The sequence below is a fragment of the Bacillus rossius genome, chromosome 2 (genome assembly GCF_032445375.1).
Source record: "Bacillus rossius redtenbacheri isolate Brsri chromosome 2, Brsri_v3, whole genome shotgun sequence".
Classification (NCBI taxonomy): Eukaryota; Metazoa; Arthropoda; class Insecta; order Phasmatodea; family Bacillidae; genus Bacillus; species Bacillus rossius.
In genome coordinates this window covers 23,846,270-23,869,203 of record NC_086331.1, presented here as the reverse complement: position 1 = coordinate 23,869,203, position 22,934 = coordinate 23,846,270, and the positions used below count along the sequence as shown (strand labels likewise).

At 34.6% G+C, this 22,934-nt stretch overlaps 1 protein-coding gene across 9 annotated transcripts in view; it reads right to left on the bottom strand.

Annotated features, from left to right (window-relative positions):
- Nucleotides 1-22,934, bottom strand: part of LOC134529175 (uncharacterized) — a 646,085-nt gene that overhangs the window by 203,890 nt on the left and 419,261 nt on the right. For 8 of the 9 annotated variants that reach the window (XM_063363010.1, XM_063363001.1, XM_063363007.1 and 5 more), the window contains 3 exons: nt 15,775-15,900; nt 4,972-5,094; nt 4,695-4,802 (listed from right to left, as the gene is read on the bottom strand). In XM_063363010.1, coding sequence (XP_063219080.1) covers nt 4,695-4,802; nt 4,972-5,094; nt 15,775-15,900 — 357 coding nt within the window. The remainder of the gene's footprint in view (nt 1-4,694; nt 4,803-4,971; nt 5,095-15,774; nt 15,901-22,934) is intronic. The other variant, XM_063363006.1, reaches the window with a different exon arrangement.

The following is a 22,934-nucleotide window of genomic DNA, read 5'->3' as shown; positions in this document are numbered from 1 at the left end:
ACTCTGCTCGGGTCAACTGATATACCCTTTGCTGAAACTATCTGACCCAGGAACTTGACTGTATCTACCCCAAAAACACTTTTGTCTATATTAATTGTGATACCTACTTCCTTGTACTTAGTCAACACCAAGCGCAGAGTAGCATCATGTTGTTCGACATTTTCCCCATAGACAAGAACGTCATCAACATGTTGCAGAACATTTGGTACATTTTCTAACATGCGAGCAATCTTGCAACTGAAATACTCTGGAGCTGCATTTAGGCCAAAAGGCAACCTTCAATACATGAACCTCCCAAATTGAGTGATGAAGGTTGTTAGAGGCTGGCTACGTTCGCTAAGTGGGACTTGGTAAAATCCCGAGTTAGTATCTATTTTACTAAAGATTTTAGAATTGTTCAGTTGTGACAAAGCATTGTTCAGTTGTGACAATGTGTACTGAACTTTATGTATGGGAAACACTGGGCGGTCCACATATTTGTTCAGTTCAGTAAAATCACAACAAATCCTCACCTTGTCTCCCTTAGCCACAACTACCATGGGAGCGCAAAACTGTGTAGGGTAATCTACTGGTGTAATGACACCTAACCTAACCATTCTTTCTAACTCTTCTTTCACCTTTGGTAATAAAGGCAGTGGAACTAACCGGGGTGCAGTCAGCGCGTAGGGTTGTGCCTCATTCTGCAAATGTATCTCCATCTCTCCTTCGAACTTACCCAAGCCTGTACAGACTTGGGGAAATTCAGCTGCAACATTAACACTGCGAACCACTTGAATCACTTGCAGAGCACAAAGGGCATCTTTACCCAACAAGGGATTGCGTAACTTGTTGATGAAGTAAGTCTTTATCTTCTTCTCTTGCCCCTTGTATCGCAAGGTTAAGTACCGGAAACTGACAACATCAAGCAGGTGTCCATCGGGCCCACAGACTGTGCTGAAACTGGTTTCCAGGATGACATTCTTTTCGTCTAAGATAACAGCTGGAAGACAAGTGATGTCTGCCCCCGTATCAATCACAAAGTCCACTGTCGTGCCCAATTCTGGGACTTCCATCTTGACTTGAAATGAGTCGTGTTTCTGCTGACTTCCCGCCGAGCCTAACCCTGTGGCCACACTACCAACTACAAATTCATTCGAGCTGTATGAAGGGTTTTGATTTTCGTTAATAGTTTGGACATTTTTTTTTGGCCCTACAAACTCTAGAAAAGTGACCTTTGCGACCGCAAGAATAACACTCAGTGTTAATTGTAGGGCACTTATTGTTGACATGAATCCTACCACAATAAGCACAATTGTTGCTTTGTGCCCTCCCTGACAACCCTGCATTCCCCCTCCACTGTGGATAGGCACCATACTGATATTTTAGGTGATCGCGATTGGTTGTGTGATCTCGACGTACATAATTCACCTCCTCAGGTCTTTTCCCACGTAACTGAGAGGTCTGTGACGACTGTAGCTCAGCTTGTCTGCACATGTTGATGGCCTCTTGTAAGGTTAAGTCACTCACTAACTGCATTTTATCACTGAGTTCAGAATCGCACATTCCCACGACGATGCGATCGCGTATCAACTCTGCTTTAAGAGGCCCGTACTCGCATGTCTCCGCGAGTGTATGTAGTGCAGTTATGAACACCTCAGCCGTTTCTCCTGGTTGCTGAACCCTTGAGTTAAATTTGAAGCGTTCAAATATAATGTTTATACGAGGTTGGAAGTGCTTATCGAAAGCTGCGACTAACTCAGCATACAACCACTCTCCCGACGGTCGGGGAAACGTCACTATTACGTCGTCTGCCTGTTCACCCAATAAATACATCAGTAGGTCAATCTTGTCTTTGTCCTTGTTTACATTTTGACTGGTGAGGTTAAGGTACCGCTCGAAACGCAACTTCCAGCAAGGCCACGCGTTAGCATCAGCGAAATCGAGCGGGGTGGGCGGTTTTATGTGTTGGCTGCTCGGCCGCGGAAGCTTTTCTATGTCCTTACGACCGTCGTCCATGTTGGACGCTTGTTGCCGACACAAGACCAGTTTATACACGACCCGTTTCACATACACAAACCACGACCGATTGAAAAGGATCAACCAAATTTACCGCTGCCACCATGTTGCATCGTCTCTCCGTAACCGTAATCAAGTACAACTCATTAAACCATAATCCGCAGGCACATGATGTACCTGAGATAGACCGGCCGCACGGCCATCTTGCCCGCTACTGCCCTAGTCACAGATACAACAGTTCATATAGTGTATTTGAAAATAATGCATGCAACCAAGTTAAAATTAGAAGGAAAGGTAAGTTAATTTTACCAAATTAAGTTTAAAAAAAAAAATAAACTGATCTCTTAAAGATACCACCACAAAATGACGGTGCAAGAAGTCTCCGAATTAACGTAACCCTGGACCTGTATTCAATCTTTATTGTCATTATTTGGCAAGTATCCTTTACTTTAGGTGCATCATAGACAGAGTTAGTTTTACTGCAACACTGCATCAGAAACACTTCGTCACAAAATTTTAAACCTATACTTTTGTATTTTTAAACCACACATAAAGAAATGCTAAGCAACATTCATAAAAACTAATATGAATTTACCTCTGTAACATAGTTGTTTGCTTTAGAAGAAATATAAAACACTCTATTGCAGCTAGAGATTTCTTGTAATATATAACTGTATTTACTACATACCGTTCCAGGTAGCCTGAAGACATAGCAACTAGTTCTGAGATCTGCATTTCACAACACATTAAAAGTGAAATTGTTGGTTCATCCCTCACTTAACCGCACCTCAAGTAAGTAACAACAATACCCACACACTACATTAAACACAGTCTATTTACCCCAAAAATTCAAAGCCAAGAATAAAATGCAGTAGAAAAGAAATTGCGAGATTTCCCAGACCTGCTCTGTTGGATGCGAAATCCACACAAAACATAACAAATTTTGAAATAACTTCAGCCAACCATAAGATGTTATAAAAACAGTTCTGGATAGTATTAAAAATCTCCATTAAATTTTCCTTTTAAATTAAATCTAGCTATTAAAATATTAGATCATCTCGAAACACAAAGAAAATGCATTATTGTGAGTTAGATTGCTTAAAATTGAGATCCCCTTTGCACACAAAAAAAAAAGACTATAATAAAATAACATTTAAAATATTAAATTACTGGACATTTAAAATAGCATTGTGAGTACAGTACATGCTAAAGCTACTAGATAACATAACAAATGTTAATAATTAACAATATACATTAAAAATGGTATACATAAAATGGTTTTAATTTATTAAAGAAAATAAGTTTGGTCAGCAGTGCAAGTGTGAATGACTACCTAATTTTACAATAACCACTGACAAAATGTTTTGCTTACTTGAAATAATAAACTTACATTCGACGAAAAGTCTAGATTTGCCATTTTCTTTAAAACATTTCCATACACTGCAAAATACTTCTACACGCATAAACTTAGAAATGTATAGTAAAATTATAAATATCTACGATGCAGGGGTAAACTTGTCGCCTGGGGGGCTTACTGCCAAAACTGACGCAGACATTTGCTTCCAGAAATCCCTCACAATGTCATCAATTGGAGTAGTTGTTCCAATACTTTTGCACAAATATTTCTTGTGCAAATAGTCACAAGAAAAAATCACAAACTCCAAATTGTGCACAAGTTTTCATGTCTCAGGCCTTTCCTTGCAGATGGCACACACGTAAAATTTTCTAAGGAAATTCATGTCACATCAAGGATCACTCCCCCTCTTGGTTTGATAACCAGGCACTCTTAGAGATAAGGCCCACTATCACGGTACCACCATGGGCGTGGATACAGATATACGCCCTGTACGTGAATCAGGAGAGGTGTTAGAGCTTCAGAAATGACTAGAGGCAAGGTCACCGCCTGGCTGACTCTCGTGATTCCTCATAGCTGGGTCCTGTGCTGCTTTATAAGGTTAATATTTCTGCAATGTTATGATTAAATCGCTACTGTGGAGCCGTCGCTTACTCGCCTGTACTGGTTGTTGTCCGTAACCTGACTCACACCCCTACTTACATGTTTGCTACTCTCCGCATTCTGCGAGCGGCAAACTATAAGTTACTTGTATCACTTCATCACACATGTAAAATTTAATGTCTATACACCTATTTCATCCAGTCTACATTTATACATTAATACACTATAAACTTAGATTATTAAAGTCATAATTAATCACAGTTTACATTCAGTAAATCTCTTATGATTATTACATCAGTTTAATACAAATACAGCTTCCAGAATGTACTTACGAGTGTAAGAGCCTTTCAACGTTGCCAAATCATATTTTAAATCAAGAAGAAAAATTCCATACTTAAGTAAAATAGACAGTAAAATCGTAATGACATCTTTAAAATTTAATTAGTTTCCTAAAACACTAAAATCCACTTGTCTATAAATATAGGTTACATCATGATTGGTAACTACAAGTCAGCACCACTTAACTATATATTTGTAATAAAAGTCTGTTGCATCCTGCAGAAGTGAACAGTCAGGAGCAAGTCCAGCACAGCTACCACCATGACAACTGCCCTTGACTTAGCTCAAGTTTACATTAATAAGGATCAGTAATAAATATTTATTTATACATAACTCTAATTATAAAATAAATGCAAAAAAAACAGAAACAATTAAATTCTACTTAAATTGATGAACCACTAACCTCAGACAAATTTATGCCAGACTGCTTATCTTTTATAGCAACCATTCTGAAAACTCTTTTGACAGTTTGTCCTTTTAATGATGATGCTTTTGGTCTCTGAATTTCCTTCTGCAACCAAACACACATGATCAAAACTTTTTAATTCTTACAAAATTCCTCACTAACCCTGTTTCTATAGTTCACACCACTTATTTATTAAAAATTACAGAGAGAAATATTGACCTCACGGATAAGTACTAAATAAACTATATGCAAAAAAGTAATAATAGTATTGTACCTTTTTACGTCGTCTGGTTACATTAAGGTCCAAATCTTTGTCTCCAACCAATGGGGATGCGCTTGGTACTCTCATTTGGGCTGTTGCTTCTTTCAGTTTGGGGTTTTGCTTTTCAAGATCAACCTGCACCAAAAATGTTTTTATTAAAACTATTTGATACTAATAATATTACAGAATTCTTTTGCAAACCAAACATACAAATTTAATAAAAATCTCTCAATAAATAAGAATTACAGAGAAATTATTGACCTTGACAGATACTAGCAATACTATATCACACAGCACGAAAAATGCTTAAGTCGTATAGACAACTTTGCAAAGTTACAGTGATAAAAAATAATCATTTGGAAAATGTTTTGACACTAAAAAAAATTAATAAAACATTCACTGTTCTATTTTTGGTTTTTATTGGTATGAATGAAAAGCAAATTGGTCATCCTAATGATGCATTGACGAAGTATTATTTTGTGTAAAAATTAGGGTTTTTGTTTCTTTTTATTCTTTTTACTTTCAAATATTTTCATTTCACTCTAAACATAGCAAAAAAAAGTATATTGTAACAAAAAAATTATAACATAATAATGTAGGAATTCACCTTAATGAAAACAAATGTTAATCTTTTGCACTACTGTTTTTATAAAAATAAAAATCATTATTTCATTTAATTAATAAATAGTACAATTCATGCATTAAATACTTAATAAAAGGCCACCAGAATTCCTTAATTCATTGCTTTTCTGAAAACAGACCTCACTGTATCACTGTCATTCAATGTGTACATACTCCCTGTTGAAGTGACAGGTTCCACCTGACTTAGCATTGATTCTACAGTAATGTCTATATGTCAAGAAGCTGAGGAAAAACGTAAAATGGTGATGGTCCACTGGGTGGAGAAAGTTGACTTTCTGTTCAGCAACACAGTCATTCTTTGGTACCCACCATACATCATTGTACACAACAGTGATGTAACCTGTAGGAGTACAAGCACAATATGACTGGAGCAAGTTACTGACACACACCTTGTGGATTTATCCTTGGTCTCTAAATAAGTACAGTTTTTTTGTAAACTAAAACTTAATTTAGGTAGCACCCAGTAGATAATTCTGGTTTCTAAAATATCCTTTACATTGTGAAATACTGAATACCATTTTTTTTTTCACTGATTTGTAAGATATTTAAATTGAATACCTGAAATAACTTGTTTGCAAAAGTCTGATAAGTATTTTACTGTCAATATATGATTGTTACATGATCACTGTAGACTTTCCTTGTACCTCCCAAAGTAACAGATGTACTTTTGCAATGAGGTGTAAAATAATTCAGCTCTGCATTTCAGAAAATTTCAGTTTTGTAATGAAACACATTTTAAAAGTATTTTTTTCAAACTTCTAAAGTGGTGTGAATGTTGTTTGAAAAGTGAACAAAGCAACAGTATTGAGAACTAAACAGTAAAAATATATAAAAAATTACAGTTCTTCAGTTAAATGCCTTCTTTGAAGAATGCAACATACAGATGGGTGGTGGAGGAAATATTTGTCGAAAAAGGAGAGTTAATCTACGTCCTGTAGAATAAAGTAATAATTTTATGAGAAATCACGCAAAAAAATTGCCTTTTTCTGATTTCATTTTCTTATAAGAAAATGTAAAAAAAAATTTTTGTTATCAAAAATAAAATTACTGTTGAGCTTAGTGCATCCTTGACAGAAAGCATCAACATTAATTTTTGATCCTATAATCACTGTCTTTATTGTACATCAATTACTGTTTTAAAGAAATTAAAATAATATTTCATTCAAAAATTTTACAGCACTACCGATTTATTTATATATATATATATATATATATATATATATATATTGTGATGATACAAAGCACAAACACCCATTAACAAGGTATCCTGATAGTATGTAACAGGCCAATAAGATAATTTAAGTGATAATAATTGAGGGTATGCAAATTCTTTCCCAGTATCGAAAATAAAGTAACCCAAAAATCATAAAGAACATTTCTTCTTAATCTTTGCTACTTTGAGCTTAACAGTAACAAAGCATTGTACAATGGAAAATGTTTATTAATCAGCATAAATGGAAAGAAATAACGTGTTATTATTTAGAGTACAGTACGTATTGTTTATATGGTAATATCCCCCTTCTCCATCTTTTCCAAGGAGAGACGTATTGCATCTATGAGAAGAGGAGATACATGAAATATCTGGGTATACTCTAGTTGTTGCCAACACAAGCCATATACGTTCACTGCCTGATTATTTTCAAAAGTTGCAATGTTTTTCTAATATAAATATTGTGCAACATCAACATGCAATATTAACCCAGGATAGAAGTAAAATTCCGGACAGTTTCCCTGTTTTCCAAAGCCCTATCAAATTCCACACATTTTCCCAGTTTTTTAACATTTCATGTCCACCCTGTGACAGCAAAAGTTGATTAGTTTCTATTTTCAACAAAGGGCTTTAAGAATAATTTTGATTAGAATTACTTTAGCAGACAAAAAAAAAAATCAAAAAAATCATGGGATAGCCTAAAAGTTCAAACAAATTTTTGATACTCAGTGAGCATACAACAGATGTTACTACACCAGACTCAAATGAACTGAACAAAGTGTAACACTACTGTGTACGTAAGAACTAGTACAATATTACATATAGACATTAGTATGTTCAAACAAGTGTGAAACTGTGAACCAGGAGTGTTGCCAGTTTTGTTAAGGAATTTTAATGCATACTGATGGTGACATGACATCATCACAGAATACAACCTTGAAATAGTAGTCTGAAAGTCTGGCCATATATATTGTACTTACTTACAGCAACTTTTTTTTTCTAATTTTTAATAAAGGTTTTACCCACTCTATGCACAAATTACAAGTTGCTAAATTACTTAACCAACTCTTCAAGATTAGCTTTCTTTTTTTCAAACTGAAATTATTTTTTTTAACATTTTCATAAATGTTTTTAAATTTGCAGACCTTCCAACTTCCCGAACTGAAAAATCAGGAGGTTCATCACCTCCTCTCCAACATACACGCCAAAATTTGTAGTTGTCCAACTTTGAAATTTGCGACGTTTTACACAACACCATAAAAAGGCTATCAAGTGTGATTCATACAATGATTAGAAGACCAACCAGCAATTTATAACAAAAGAATAATAAATTAACCTCTTTATATATATAAAAAAAACATTAATAAAATACAGAATTATAATTCAAGAAAACATTGTTAAATTATAGTGAACCTTACCTTTGTCATACTACCTTAATGCTGTTGATTCCTTGATGTTGTAGCTGATTTTGCAGTCTTGAGAAATGAAGTATCAAACTTTTGATCAAAACATTTTCCCTTTTGGGTGGATTTTGCTGTCAGAAGACATTCCAGGGTTTCTTCACTAAGTGCTGACTTGAACTGTGTGTGTGTTTTAGTAACCTCTCACAGTGTGGGATTGTCAAAATAGCAAGCATTACTCTGGATAATTTTTTATATTTTAATGTCCCATCTGCAGCTTTCTCTGACCCACCATTCACCACTTAACATCTATTCTGTCTTCATTCTTGATGTCGTGTGGTAATTCTGGCTCAAGTTGAAAATTTCAAAATTGGGCCTGTAATGCATCTAATTCTTCATCCAAATCTTGTTGAGTAGAAGCAAGAATTGTAGGAAATTTTTTCACAAAATATTGGAAGCTTGAAAATGACGCACTGCAAATTGATTCAATATTTACAACTTCAGCATTAATCATATCATCACTTTTAAATGGAAATTTATGTACCATATAATCACAACTTGCTGAATAATATTTTCTTACAGAATCAAAGAAAATCAACTTCTCTTCTTGTTTTAGTGTTGCCACAACTTTGGTCGTCACACTGCCCACTATTATATCAGTCATTTTTCTGATTGTCTTTGCTATGGTAGTCAACATTTAAAATTGACGATGCACATTTGACTGCTGCTGGCTTAACAAATTTAGACAATATGTTCTGTAGCATACTAAGCAAACATGATCTTAGCACATGAATCTGAGGCACACTGGACTGGAGAAGCAAATTTGGTGTTTCAAATGCTGGTATAGTATTTGAAAGAAATAAGCAAAACGCCTTATTCAGTTCTGAAGAAATAAACATAAATAACCTTTCTTCCCGTGACAGACTGCAACTTACTGGAGTGTCATTTTGTTTTGGTTTTTTGTGTTTGCTAGTACACATTTGTGTCTCTAAGCTTCGTTTTGAACTGGATGAAACTGCAGACTTACTTATTCCAGAACATTTGTCTGAGTCTTGAACAAAGTTTGAAACTTTGCTAGTAACTTGATTATGAACAAGTTTGGGAATTTTGTAAGTTTGTAAATCACCAATGTGGGAAACCTTCTGACCACAAACTTCAGTTCTAAAAAAACTTGCAAGAGGTTGCCACTGCTGCAACAATCTACTTAAACACCTACCAAGAGACAGCCAACATGTACTCACATATTTCAAAATCTTTTTAACTTCTGTGTTATGCAATTCCTGGAAATGCTTCAAATGCTCTTTCCTTTTCGCACTTTTATATAAATAATAATAAATGTCAATCAAATATTCATCTATTTTGACAGGAAGGCATGCTGCTCCCTTTTCAGCAGCTAAATTTATTAAGTGGCATGGACAACCTATTACTACGAGATTTGGTATCTCAGTTTTTAAGAGAGCCACAACACCATTCTTCATTCCCAACATTACAGGTGCATTGCCTGCACTTAGGGCCAAACAATTCGACAACGGGATATCACATGATTTGAGGGTGGTGAGTACAAGATTGCCAATGATTTTACCAGTCACATCACCTTCTAATGAAGGGACAGCCAGTAAAAAGTTTTCAATTTGTTGAGAGTCTTTGCTGTAAAATGTGACTACAATAGGGTACAGTTTAGCATCACTTTTGTTGCTACCGTCCGTAGAGACAGAAAACGTATTTTTAAGAATTTAGACAGTTGTCTTTTTTCTGTTAATACCTAATTCACACACAATTGCTGATGTTTTCGTTCGGGCACACCAGTATTTTTTGGCTATCTGCCTGTCTGGAAACATAATCCTAAACAACGGCCCGGCATGATCAGCACAGCTAAATGGGAGGTTATGTTCGATGATAAACGAAGTAAACAAACACTCCGCACGTGTAACACTTTCACAATCATTTTCTTGAACAAAAATTTCAACTTGCGATTAATTTCAACACACACTGAATTTTTTTTCTGTTTTTTTTTTTGTTTCCACATGTTTGATAACATCGCGTCTACCGCAATGTGCGACAGAAAAATCACACCTACACAAGCAACAGAAAGAATATGTAACACCTTTCCAAGATTCTTTGATTCACGGATACTCTTCTGAAAATGCATGTCGGTAAGTTTCATATTTTCTAGACATTTTAAAATTTCGAACAACGCATTTCACATAGAAATCGACTGAAGCGTTTGCGAATAATTACTGGGACACAATAGAATAATGGCTGACAAAACTATTTCGATTTGTTCACGTGACGCGATAATCGTAGCATATCGAGTCAACATAAGTAACTACCTGCGATAATCGATAATACATGGAGTTCGCCGAACGTACTTTACGATAATGGCGATTATTTTTACAGTTTGATGCATGATTTGACGCAAAAAAATACTGAAATACATAGAGGATAAGTCAAAAGTCTGGAGATTTATATGAAAGCTCCGGAGGGCGGGAGATAATCTACAAACTCCGGAGTCTCAGGCCAAAATCAGGAGAGTTGGAAGGTCTGAATTTGTTATTATCCCAAGGTTTTAAACACAAAATACATTGTACGTTTTTTTAAGAATTTTAAAATGAGCTCTAATATATCTTCTTATGTAAAATGCTTAAATAATTAGAGACATTTTAGTGAACATACATAGATAAATATTTTCTAAATTTTCTGATTTAAAATAATTTAGCAAAACAAAACCACCTGCTTCATATATTTCAACAACACATTCATTAAATAAACTGTATAGGAATAATAAAAGTACCAAAGTTCATTGAAAAATAAAAGTTCAAAGACAATCATTAGTTGAGTTTACATCGAATACCTCTTAAGCAAACATTTTGTCTTCCTATTTATAGTAACTTTTTAATTATATCTAATTTCTTTTCATTGGAATTTTACTAATTTCCTAATAATAAAATTAAATGGAAAAAATTATTATTAAAAGTAATATTTTAGTTAACAGAGTATATGTGAAAATAATACCTGCATCCAAGTCAAAATTTGACGGAACGGTATGTTAACTATACCGAATAAAATTTTTAAAAAATACACTGATCTCTTAAAGGTACCACTACAAAAAGACGGTGAAAGAAGCCTCTGAATTAACAAAACCTGGACCTGAATTCAAACTTTGTTATGAATATTTGGCAAAAAACTATTACTTAAGTAATATCTTAGATTGAGTTAGTTTTAATGTGACACTGCATCAGAAACATTTTGTAATTAAATATTAATCATATCCTTTGGTGTTTTTAAACCAAACATAAACAAAATGCTAGGCGACATTCGTTAAAAACAATATGAATTCACTTCTGTAACATAGGTATTTGCTTTAAAAGAAATATAAAACACTCTATTGCAGCTAGTGATTTGTTGTAATATATAACTGTATTTACTTCATACTGTTGCCTGAAGACATAACAAAAACCAGTTCTAAGTTCTGCATTTCACAACACAAAAAGTAAAATTGTTGTTTCATCCCTAACCCAATGTTACAACAACCCGCACCTCAAAAAATTGGTTGTCTGTAAAGTCGGTTTACGGACGATAGTTTAACGTGACAACGTCATAACAAAACATTAATGAAATGATTGCATACTTTTATGAATAAAATTGAATCATTATTATTGAATTTTCACTATTTTGTATGGATACAAAGAAGGAGTGAAATAAAATCTACAATTTAATTCATAAATTTATTTTTATTTGCACTCATTAATTTAAATATGTTTATTACTTTAACGAAGAGATTATTTTAACTATAACTTTTATGCATGTTTGCTATTTAACTTCTTCCAATCTGTGTTATTCTGTTAAGGATATGACGATGATAGGAAAAGTAGGAAACGAATGGGAGTGTTTCAATTTTAATATGCCTCGAAAAAGTCAAATCGATGGTTGTTCCAATCGAGTGAAAGAGAGATAGATGCGGCGCAAGCTGGTATGAGCATAACAGGACACAGCCTTACGGAACAATGTGCATTACGGGACACTTTTTTGTGCGTGCAGCCGGCGTTCATCGATTTACTAGACGTTGTCACGTCAAAAAGTAACAACAATACCGCACCACAAGTAAGTAACAAGAATACCCACCCACACACTACAATAAGAAAAAGTACATTAACCCAAAAAATTTAATGCCAAGAACAAAATGCTGTGGAAAAGAATATGCGAGGTTTCCCACACCCACTCTGTTTGCATGCAAAATCCACACAAAACATAATAAATTTTAAAAATTAACTTCAGCCAACCAAAAGATGTTATAAAAACAGTTGTTTCAGGTAGTATTAAAAATCTCTATTAAATTTTACTTTTAAATTAGATCTAGCTATCAAAATATTACATCATCTCGAAATACAAACAAAATGCAGGAACGTGAGTTAGACATGAAATAACACTAACATAAAAACTTTTGCTAATAATTGAGATAACCCTTATACAGAAAAAAAGTATTACTATCATAAAATCACAATTTTTAAAATATGAAACTACAGGATATTTAAAATATCATTGTGAGTACAGTTAATGCTAAGGACACTAGATAATATGAATGATGTCAAGAATTAATAACGGAAAATAAAAATGGTATAGCTAATATTGTTTTAATTTATTAAAGAAAATAATTTCAGGCTGCGGTGCGTGTAAATGACCAGCAAATTTCACTATAAATACCGACAAAAAAATTGCGTAAAATTCCTTGTGCAAATAGTGCCAGAAAAAAGCACAAACTCCAAATTGTGCACAAGTTTTCATGTGTAAGGCCTATCCTTGCAAATGGCACACACGTAAAATTTTCTAAGGCAATTCATACCACTATGACCAAATCAGGGATCGCTCCCCCTCTTGGTTTGTTAATTGGGCGCTCTTAACGATAATGCCCAATTGCTACAGGCCCACAATGTTATAGACACAGGTACGCCCTAGACACGAATCGGGAGACTTTTTAGAGCTAGGCTATGACTATAGGCTGATGCTACCCATCCCAGCAAAGTTGCCACCTCGGCTCCCTGACACACGTGATTCCTCACAGCTGTGTTCTGTGCCACTTTATAACGATAATATTTCTGCAAAGTTTTGATTTAATTGTTACTGTGCAGCCGCTGCTCTCTTCCCTGTACTGGTTGTTGTCTGTTACCTGATTCCCACCTCCACTCACCTGTTCACATCACTCCGCATGCTGCGAAAGCCAAACAACAAAACACTAGTATCTTTTCTCCACTGACATAAAATTTCTAAGTCTAGACACCATTTTCATACAGCCTACCTTAATAAACTAGCCATATATATTAACGCCATAATATAGTACAGCTAATATTCACAAGATCCTTTCTGATTAATACATTTGTATAGTACAAATTGTCACCACCCACCACCTCCGGCTAGCTCAAATTAGGTGATGAGTGGAACATACACGTTGCAGGTCATGAAGAAAGAAGAAATTTATACACAAAGTTCGATGTATAACTTGTTGTATTTATTTATGTAAAAATCACACTATATTCCGTACAATAGAGCACACAACAAAAATTTAAACCATACCTCCATAAAGGAGAAAAACATGTAGACTTATTACAAATTACATTATATTGCCCAAATAAGTTCCGGGCAGCAAAGGCTGGACAAAACCCTTTGTCGCCTCGCTGTGGGTTTCGCCTATGACTACGGTCAAAAAATTGAAATTAATTTAAATGTCTGAAAGAAAAAAAAAATTCTTAGGCGTCGCTCGGACCGTAGCCGTTAAGTTGTAGTTCAGTATAACATTGCTATATGATGCGAGCCATCGCCCGACCACGACCTCTCGGCACGGTGCTCAGACAATGACTGTTCTTACAACCGTCCTTTCCTTCATGCGGGCAGTGTCCTGGGCTCGCTGAAGTAATTTTCAGCCAATCACGGCGCATAGCAACAGAAGCTCCCACGAAATGCTTACTTCTGTTTTCACGACGCAGCAATTTTGTATCTTTTTCGCACTCCTAGCATGTGAAACAAAGCCTCGGTCGTGGAAAAAATAAAGGAAAATCACGTCAGCATGCCTTCCCACACAAAAAGCCAGCAAAAAAATTGGTTGTCTGGGAAGTCGGTTTACGGACGATAGTTTAACGTGACGTCAAATCAAAACATTGATGAAATGATTGCATACTTTTATGAATAAAATTGAATAATTTTTATTTTAATAATAAAAGAATAAATACTTGAAATTAAACTAGTAATCAGATTTTTAAAATGCAAGAATAATTAACCTATATTGGCGAAATTGTTGAAATAAGCAATGAAAACCACATTTTTTCACTTCATTTTATAAACAGTCGATGAAACAGTTCACGTGTAGAAGACTTGTAATTAATTTCAAAACTGGCGTTTAGCTATAAAATGGTTCTCGTGGCAGCTGATAGAGAGCACGATTCGTTCGGTTCGCGTCCGTCACCATAGATAGCAGCACGGTAAGGAAATAATATTCTTTCGTTTTTATAACACGATTTTATAACAAATAGGCATCCCAAAAACACAAAACTTATTTATAATGTGTTACAATATTTTTTAAAACATTGTGCAAAAGATCCCGGGTGTAATTTTAATTATTATGTGTAACTGTAAAACACCATGTTGTTCATTAAAAACGTATTTGAATAATCAGCATTACTTTTAAATAACCGTACCGATTGTGCTGAAAATCGGTGGACGATCGTTAATTACATAATATTAATAATTCAAACGACGAAAATATGATTGAAAAGTCAAATCAAATGTTGTTCCAATCGAGTGAAAGAGAGATGCCATGCATGTGTACAATGAGCATAACAGGACACATCCGTAGTGGGACATCCGTAGTGGGACAATGTGCGTTACGGGACACTTTTTCGTGCGTGCAGCCGGCGTTCATTGATTTATTAGACATTGTCTCAAAAATACTTGAATATAAATATATGAATTTTAAACAAAAATAAACCCGAAGAATTACGTTTACAATAACTTTTAAAAGGAAAAACTTTACATCCAACCCGAAATATGACAAAAAATTTATAACTGATTATTATTAATGGTTGCATGAGGAAGGCTGTAATCTGGGTTGTTACAAAATGTAACTCCAGAATGTTTGTTCTACAACCAGAATCATTCAACGTTGCCTGCCAACTTACACACATTTAACTTATCAAGAAGAAAAATTACAACCAGAATCATTCAACGTTGCCAACTTACACACAGATTTAACTTATCAAGAAGAAAAATGCATTCTTAAGTAACATGGAAATAAATTTTAAAAACATCTTAAACTTATTTTGTATGTAACCTTTTGCAACCACTCTTGATTGTATTTTTTTTAATGATATTACTTTTGGTCCCTGAATTTCCATTTTCAAATAAAAACACATAGTTAAAGCCATTGAATTATTACAAAATCATATCATTCTTTTCCAAACTTTCCTTGACTCTAGTTCAAATAACTTATTTATTAAGAATTACAGAGAAAAATATTCAACTCACAGATTCCTAATGACTAAACTCCATGCAAAAACAGTATTAATAATTTTGAACCTTTTTTCGACGTCTGGTGACATTATCAGCGTGCATTTCACTGCGTCCAACCAATTGGGGTCTGCTGGGAACTCCCATTTGACCTTTAACTTCTGTCTGTTTTGGGTCTTGCATTTTGAGTCCAGTCTGCAAATAAACAAAAAATTATCAAAATTATTTCAAGTAATAAAATATATCACTATATTTGAAAATGAAACTAACAATTAAATTAAAATCAATTAATAAATAAAGATTCCAGAGAAGTTATTGACCTAACAGATAGTACCAGTACAAATCACAAATCATGAACATTGCCACGGTCATATCTAACACTGGCCAAAGACGAAGTGATAAAAAAAATTATTCATTTTTGAATTTTATGACATTAAAAAATTCATATCGAAACAAAAATTGTATAAAAAGTTTACTGTTTTATTTTTATATTGTTATTAGTACCAATAACAAAAATTGGCAACCCTAGTGATGCAATGATAAGTATTATTTCGAGGTTAATTAAAATTTATAATTGTTTTCTTTTCATATATTATCAGTCAAATATTTAAACATAGCATACAAAAAAATTAATATCCTCATAATAATTCTTACCATAATAATGTAAGAATGCACCTTATCGTAAACCAAAGTTAACAGGGTTCATACACAAATTGAAAAAAAAATTTTAAGGACAATTCCAGGACATTCCCAGGACATATCACAGATTTTCAAACATAACAATTGATATTTGATACTATGTTGTAATCGATAAAATGGCAAACACATAATTCAAAGATAAACAATAATAATAATAAAAATGCTGTTTTTCAATATTTTTCCAGGATTCTAAACTACAACAAAACAATTATTACCTTTTTAAACAGTTTTTAGAAAGTTTTTCAATCTCTTCACTTAACTTTGCGACTTCGGCTGCCGATTCACATTATTTTTTCCTGTATGTGTTGGACTTTGAAAGAAGAGTGAAATCATTTTTTTTCCCAGCAAGTAATGCCATTGAATCAGCTTCTTTATTCATTGAATCAATTGATTTCTCAATCTGCAGCTTCTTCTTCTTCAGTTCTTGGACAGTTTCTAACATGTATGACCTCTTTCTACTACTTTCCTCTCTAGATGTTTGTTTCTTCTGTTCATCCAAGAAGTGCTGATAGCGCATTCTTGATGATCTAGCATTTGCCAACAGTTCTTTACTGAAAATAACATCACTTAATTTTTTATCTTTAAATTCATCGTACACAATCCTCATTGTTACTAGAGTTTTTTTTGTTAAATTTTCCACAAGCATTTCTCTGTTGACAGAGAAACCACGTTCTACAGATACTTGGCCATGAGACAAGAGTCAAAATAAGTTTAAATACTTTCCACAAATCTGCATACTGTTTGTTGTCCAGGAAATATTTACAAAAAAAGAATCTAACCTTTGAGTATTTCTATCAAAGTTTGTAAACTGTGAAGGATCTGGTGACACTTCTCTGAGGAACAACTTGAACTGTAGTAAAGTTGCATCACACACACCTGTACTGATCAGTTTTCTATTTTCAATCTGCTGAAGCAACCTTTTAAATGTTTTAGTGATTTCAGTTTCATTGCATAGTAGAGTTCTAGGGTCAAGACACCTGGAAAATATCACTATAGGATATTTCAATGGATTTTTATCTTGAATTCTTTTAACCAATACTTTCAATAACTGTAGACATTCAGATTTGAACACTAAAACATCCTTGTCTGTGACTTTCTTTTGTGTAACACACATAATCAGTTGTTTTCTTGTTGCAAAACCAGTTTCGATACTCTTCGTAAACACTCTACAGTCAAACCTCTCTGAAACGACCCCTCACGATTCCCAGGAATAGGGTCGTAATAGAAATTTTCAGTTCATTTCAACCTCCCCCCCCCCCCCTTCAAAACCGCTACTCGCTAAGAAACCAGCCGTACAATGGCAGGATGCTGTCACTCACAATGCTAGACAGCTTCGCTTTAAAACCACTTCAACCTTCATGACAAGTCCGTCGCCCTACTGGCCACCTCTAAAGAAAATATGTCAATAAACAGTTTATTTTTACTGGTTAGTTTACACGTACGTTTTCTGCTTGCCGTAGTTAAATACACTAGAACCCCGATGTCACAAACCCCGAATTTAACGACGTAGTGATTTTACGAATACATTCTCGGGAACCATCAAAAAATTGGACATTTTGACCAAAATGTGAAAATCAGAAGAAGAAAAAACAAAAAAAAAAAAAAAAACGAAATGACAGATCATTAAAATCTGTTCATTTTAACAAACAGCGTATTTTTGTGTCGGCTTTAATACTTACAATAATGTTCATGTAAGAATAACAAAAAAATAATGGGACATTTCCTTTAAAAATACGGCAGCAGTAGCTTGTGCAACGCAAGTGGGAGCGCGGGAATATCGTCTAGACAGGCTGGCGGCAGCACAGGCTGCGGATGCATGATGTCATACAGCTTACCTCTCCTTCCCTTGTCCGGACTTCAAGGTTCATCCCTCCCAGGCATACAAACCATCGTGTCTCTCTCCCCCTCCTCCCTCAACGTCCTTTGGCATGTGAAACTGTCAACATCCTTCCTCCCCTTCTCCAAACTGCGTGCAACGAAAGCAAGGTTTGTATAGTTCATTTCTGGTAAAATGAAAAATTTTTAAGGGCCCCCGCGACAGCCATTTACCGTTAATTGTTTTGATACAATTTGAAACAACATTATTTCTGCTGGAAAATCAATGAAACTTCAACATTTCTTTAATGGAAAAATTTAGCAGGGCCGTAAAAGTCTTCATTTTTGCCGCAAATGAACTATACTCGCCCTTCCTGCCGGACAACATTCTCTGCGCGTGACGCATGGAAACTACAGTCATGTGCCGCGCACAGCCACGAAAAACCTACGCGATTTCCAAACTACACTAGATATCCGACTGGAGTCTGTTTACGAAAAGCATTTAAGAATTTGTTAATGCCCAAATGGTTCTATTGAGATAAAATGGCTAAAAGGTATGTTTTCGAAGTTTTAGGTGTAAAAAACCCGTTACAAATTTCTTGAAAGTATCATAGGCAAATGCATTACACCTTTATCTTTATTTTTCCGCCATATAATGTTACGGTCACCGCTCAAATTTCACAGTTATCTGACGGGAACGAGATGACTGCACGCCAGTTCAGAGCCTTGCACTTAGAGGTTTTACCGCGCTAGAACTACCATTGAGCGTCGCTCTTATCATCCCGCTTCACTAACACACACGCTGACCAGATGGCGCCCTAAAGCTGATTAGAGGAAGCATGTAGAAATGCAAGGTAGGAAATTTTTCCAGCTTATCAACCAGGACCCGGGCAAGTCTTGACTATCAAGCTTTTCACATTAAAAAATAAGAGACTTGTATTGTGTAATTTCAGAGTTATTTAGCCGTTTTTCTTAAAAATCGCTTTTTTCGCATATTCCATATAAATTTGCGGAAAATTTCGCGATTTCGCGATTCACCATATAATCGTGGCCCTAGTTATTGCTCGCGCGAGAGGCGAAACGTAGAATGTTAGAAGAAAGATAAATGCGGAGTAGACATATGGCAGCCAGTGTGTTTCCTGCGCGGGGAATAAGTGGCGTAGCCTTTTTTTTATGCTGGGTGAAGCGACCTTTTTCTATCAACCCACGGGAAAAGATAATTGCTTGAGCTGTCAAAATAAACATCGCTGCGGCAGTTAAAACAAGTCGAGGCGGGCGTGCATCCAGTCGGTCGCTGTGTATTGTCAACCGATAGTAATCAAAATCAAGAGAAATCCAGCAGGTAGCTTTGCCTTAACTGCATACCACACTAGACACTCGCAAAAAGCTAAACGTAAACACGTTGCCACAAAAACCTTTATCTGCACCCTGCCGGCAAAGGGACGTGGAATGGGGGTTGTTAAGCGCTGACAGCGGTCGACAGGAAGCACTCGGCAAGAGAAACGCAGTAACACGCTACTCACCACAAGAAACTTATTTTCTGTCCGATTTTCGGCAATTTTTTCACGGTTCCTCGAAATCGGGTTGTAATAGAGAGGTGGTCGCAATAAATTGGGTCGCAACAAAAAAATTTTACTGTATTATTCTTGCTATTAGGATCAAGTGCAACAAATCTACATCATTGTTTGCCTTATCCAAAATTTCCTTCGTTATTAATAATGACATTAGTCCATACAACAATTCTATTATGTCAGAAGCTTGGAAAGGAATCATGGGGGAATCATTCTGGTAGCACTTGAGGCATGGTAGTATCTGACTTCCAATAAAGGAAAAGAAAGACATTTTGGCAACCATCAGTGGATCTTTAGTAGCCTTCTGAACAGTCTGAAAAGACTTGGTACACAGAGCAGATTTGGGTTTACCTTTGTAAGAATCGACAAATGCTGTAACTTGTGGCCAAATACCAATAGCCCGTTCGGAAACAAAAACATCCTCCACCCAAAGGAAAATATCAACTTGGAAGCTTTGCAGCTGTAAATATATTTTTATGATTTGTGACAAGAAGGAAACTGTGATGTTTTTTTTCTAAGAGTATTACTGACAAATTAATATAAAAGTTAGAATTATGTACAGATATATGACTATACGTAAATAATAATTTCCTCATTTTAATGGCTTTAAAAATGTTTTTACTAGTATCTCTGTATTAATATAGAATAATCATATTAAGTTTGATCATTAACTTTGGGAATCCAGAAAAAAAATCACATTGGTGAAAACACAGAAATAAAAAAAAAACAGCTTTAAAAAGCAAGTTCGTGTATTACGCCTTTTTAGTTTATAGATGAACGTCTACTTCACAACATGTTATCTATGAATTTATGTTTGTTTACAATACATGCTGCACGAACGGAGAATTAACTTCAGTTAAAGGAAACTTAAGTTATTTAATAAAGTGTTTTACTGTAACACATAGTGTCCTAAATAAAATTTCAAGGATACCGAAAAATTTCCAGGACAATTTACTATTATTTGCGAATTCCAAGACATTTCCAGTACTGGAAACAGTTTTTTTTTTTAAATTCCAGGTTTTCCAGGTTTTCCAGGACGTGTATGAACCCTGAGTTAACATTTGCACTACTGCTTTTATCTAATATAAATTACATTATTTAATTTGATTACTAAATAAACAAGCAATGAGTTAAATGCTTAATAAAAGGCCTCTAGACTTTATAAAATCATTGTTTTTCTGAAACAGAATTGTTGACCTCACAGTATTCCTTCCATTCAGTCTGTACACATTCCCTGTTAGGCTGAAAGTTTTAAAATTTTTTTGTATAATAAAAGTATCACCCATTGGATCATTCTGGTCCATAAATTTTCTTTTACATTGTGAAATACTGAATACCATCCTTATCTCTGATTTGTATGATATTTATAATGATCACCTGAAATATCTTGTTAGCATAAATCAGAAAAGTAATTTATTGTCAATACATGATTGTAACATGATCACTATTGACTTTCCTTTTCAAAATAACAGATCTACTTAAGCCATTACGAGTAAAATAATTCCATTCTGCATTTCAGAAAATTTCAGTTTTGTAATAGCACAACATTTTAACTAATACGAATATACCTCTGTAACATAGGTGTTTGCCAAGAAGAAATAGAAAAGATACTATTACATCTAGTGATTTGTTGTAATGTATAACAGTATTTACTACATACCATCCCAGGTTGCCTGAAAACATAACAACTAGTTATGAGATATGCATTTTACAACACATTAAAAGTGAAATTGTTGGTTCATTCCTTACTCAACCACACTTTAAGTAGGTAACAACCATACCCACACACTACATAAAAGAGAGTCTATTAACCCCCAAAATTTAATGGCAAGAATAAAATGTGGTAGAGAATAAATTGCATTATTTCAAAATAGCCGCACTGTTTGCATGCAAAATCCACACAAAACATCAAATTTAAAAAATTAAAATCAGCCAACCATAAGATGTTATAAAAACAGTTGTTCTGGGTAGTCTTGAAAATCTTCATTAAATTTCCTTTTTAAATTAAATCTAGCTATCCAAATATTAGATCATCTCAAAATACAAAGGAAATGCAGGATTGTATGTTCGACATGAACTACCACTATTATAAAATTTTTTGCTTAAAATTGGAATAATCCTTAAACACAAAAAAATTGAAATAATAAAAAAGCAAAATTTAAAAAATGTTAATACAGTATATTTAAAATATAATTGTGAGAACAATTAATGTTAGGGCCACTAGATATCATGACAAATGTCAAAAATTTATAACGAACATTGAATATGGTATAGCTTATATTGTTTTAATTTATTAAAAGAAAATAAGTTCGGCCAGCGGTGTAAGTGTGAATGACCACTTAATTCCACTATAAACACTAATAAAAAATTTAAGTATTATAAATAATAAATTTCTATTCGACATTAAGTCTGGGCTTACCTTTTTTTTTAAACATTTCAGAACACTGCAAAATACTTCTACACGCATAAACATGGAAAAGTATAATGAAGTTCTAAAACTCTACGATGCAGGGGTAAACTGGTCGCCTGGGGGGCTTACTGCCAAAACTGAGGCAGACATTTCATCCAGAAATCCCTCACAAAGTCATCTCGTGGAGTAGTTGTTCCAATACTTTTGTACAAATATTTCTTGTGCAAATAGTGCCAGAAAAAAATTACAAACTCCAATTAATGCACAAGTCTTAATGTCTCTGGCATTTCGTAGCAGATGCCACTAACGTACAAAATTTTCTAAAAAAAATTCATGTCACATAGACCGGATCAGGGATCGCTCCCTCTATTGGTTTGTAATCGGGAACTCTTAGAGAAAAGGCACACTTAATATGGAATCACCATGGACATAGTAATAGGTAGGACGTACACACGAATCGGGAGTCTTTTTAAAGCTCGGCTGTAACTAGAGGCTGATGCCACTCATCCCAGCAAGGTCACCACCTCAGCCGTTACCTCACACTTTTCCTCACAGCTGCTTCCTGTGCCATTATATAAAGTTATTATTTCTGCAATGTTTTGATTTAATCGCTACTGTGGAGCAGCCGCTTACTCGCCTGTACTGGTTGTTGTCTGTAACTTGATTCACACAACTATTTACCTGTTCATTTCTCTCCGCACTATGCGTACGCCAAACAACAAATTACTAGTATC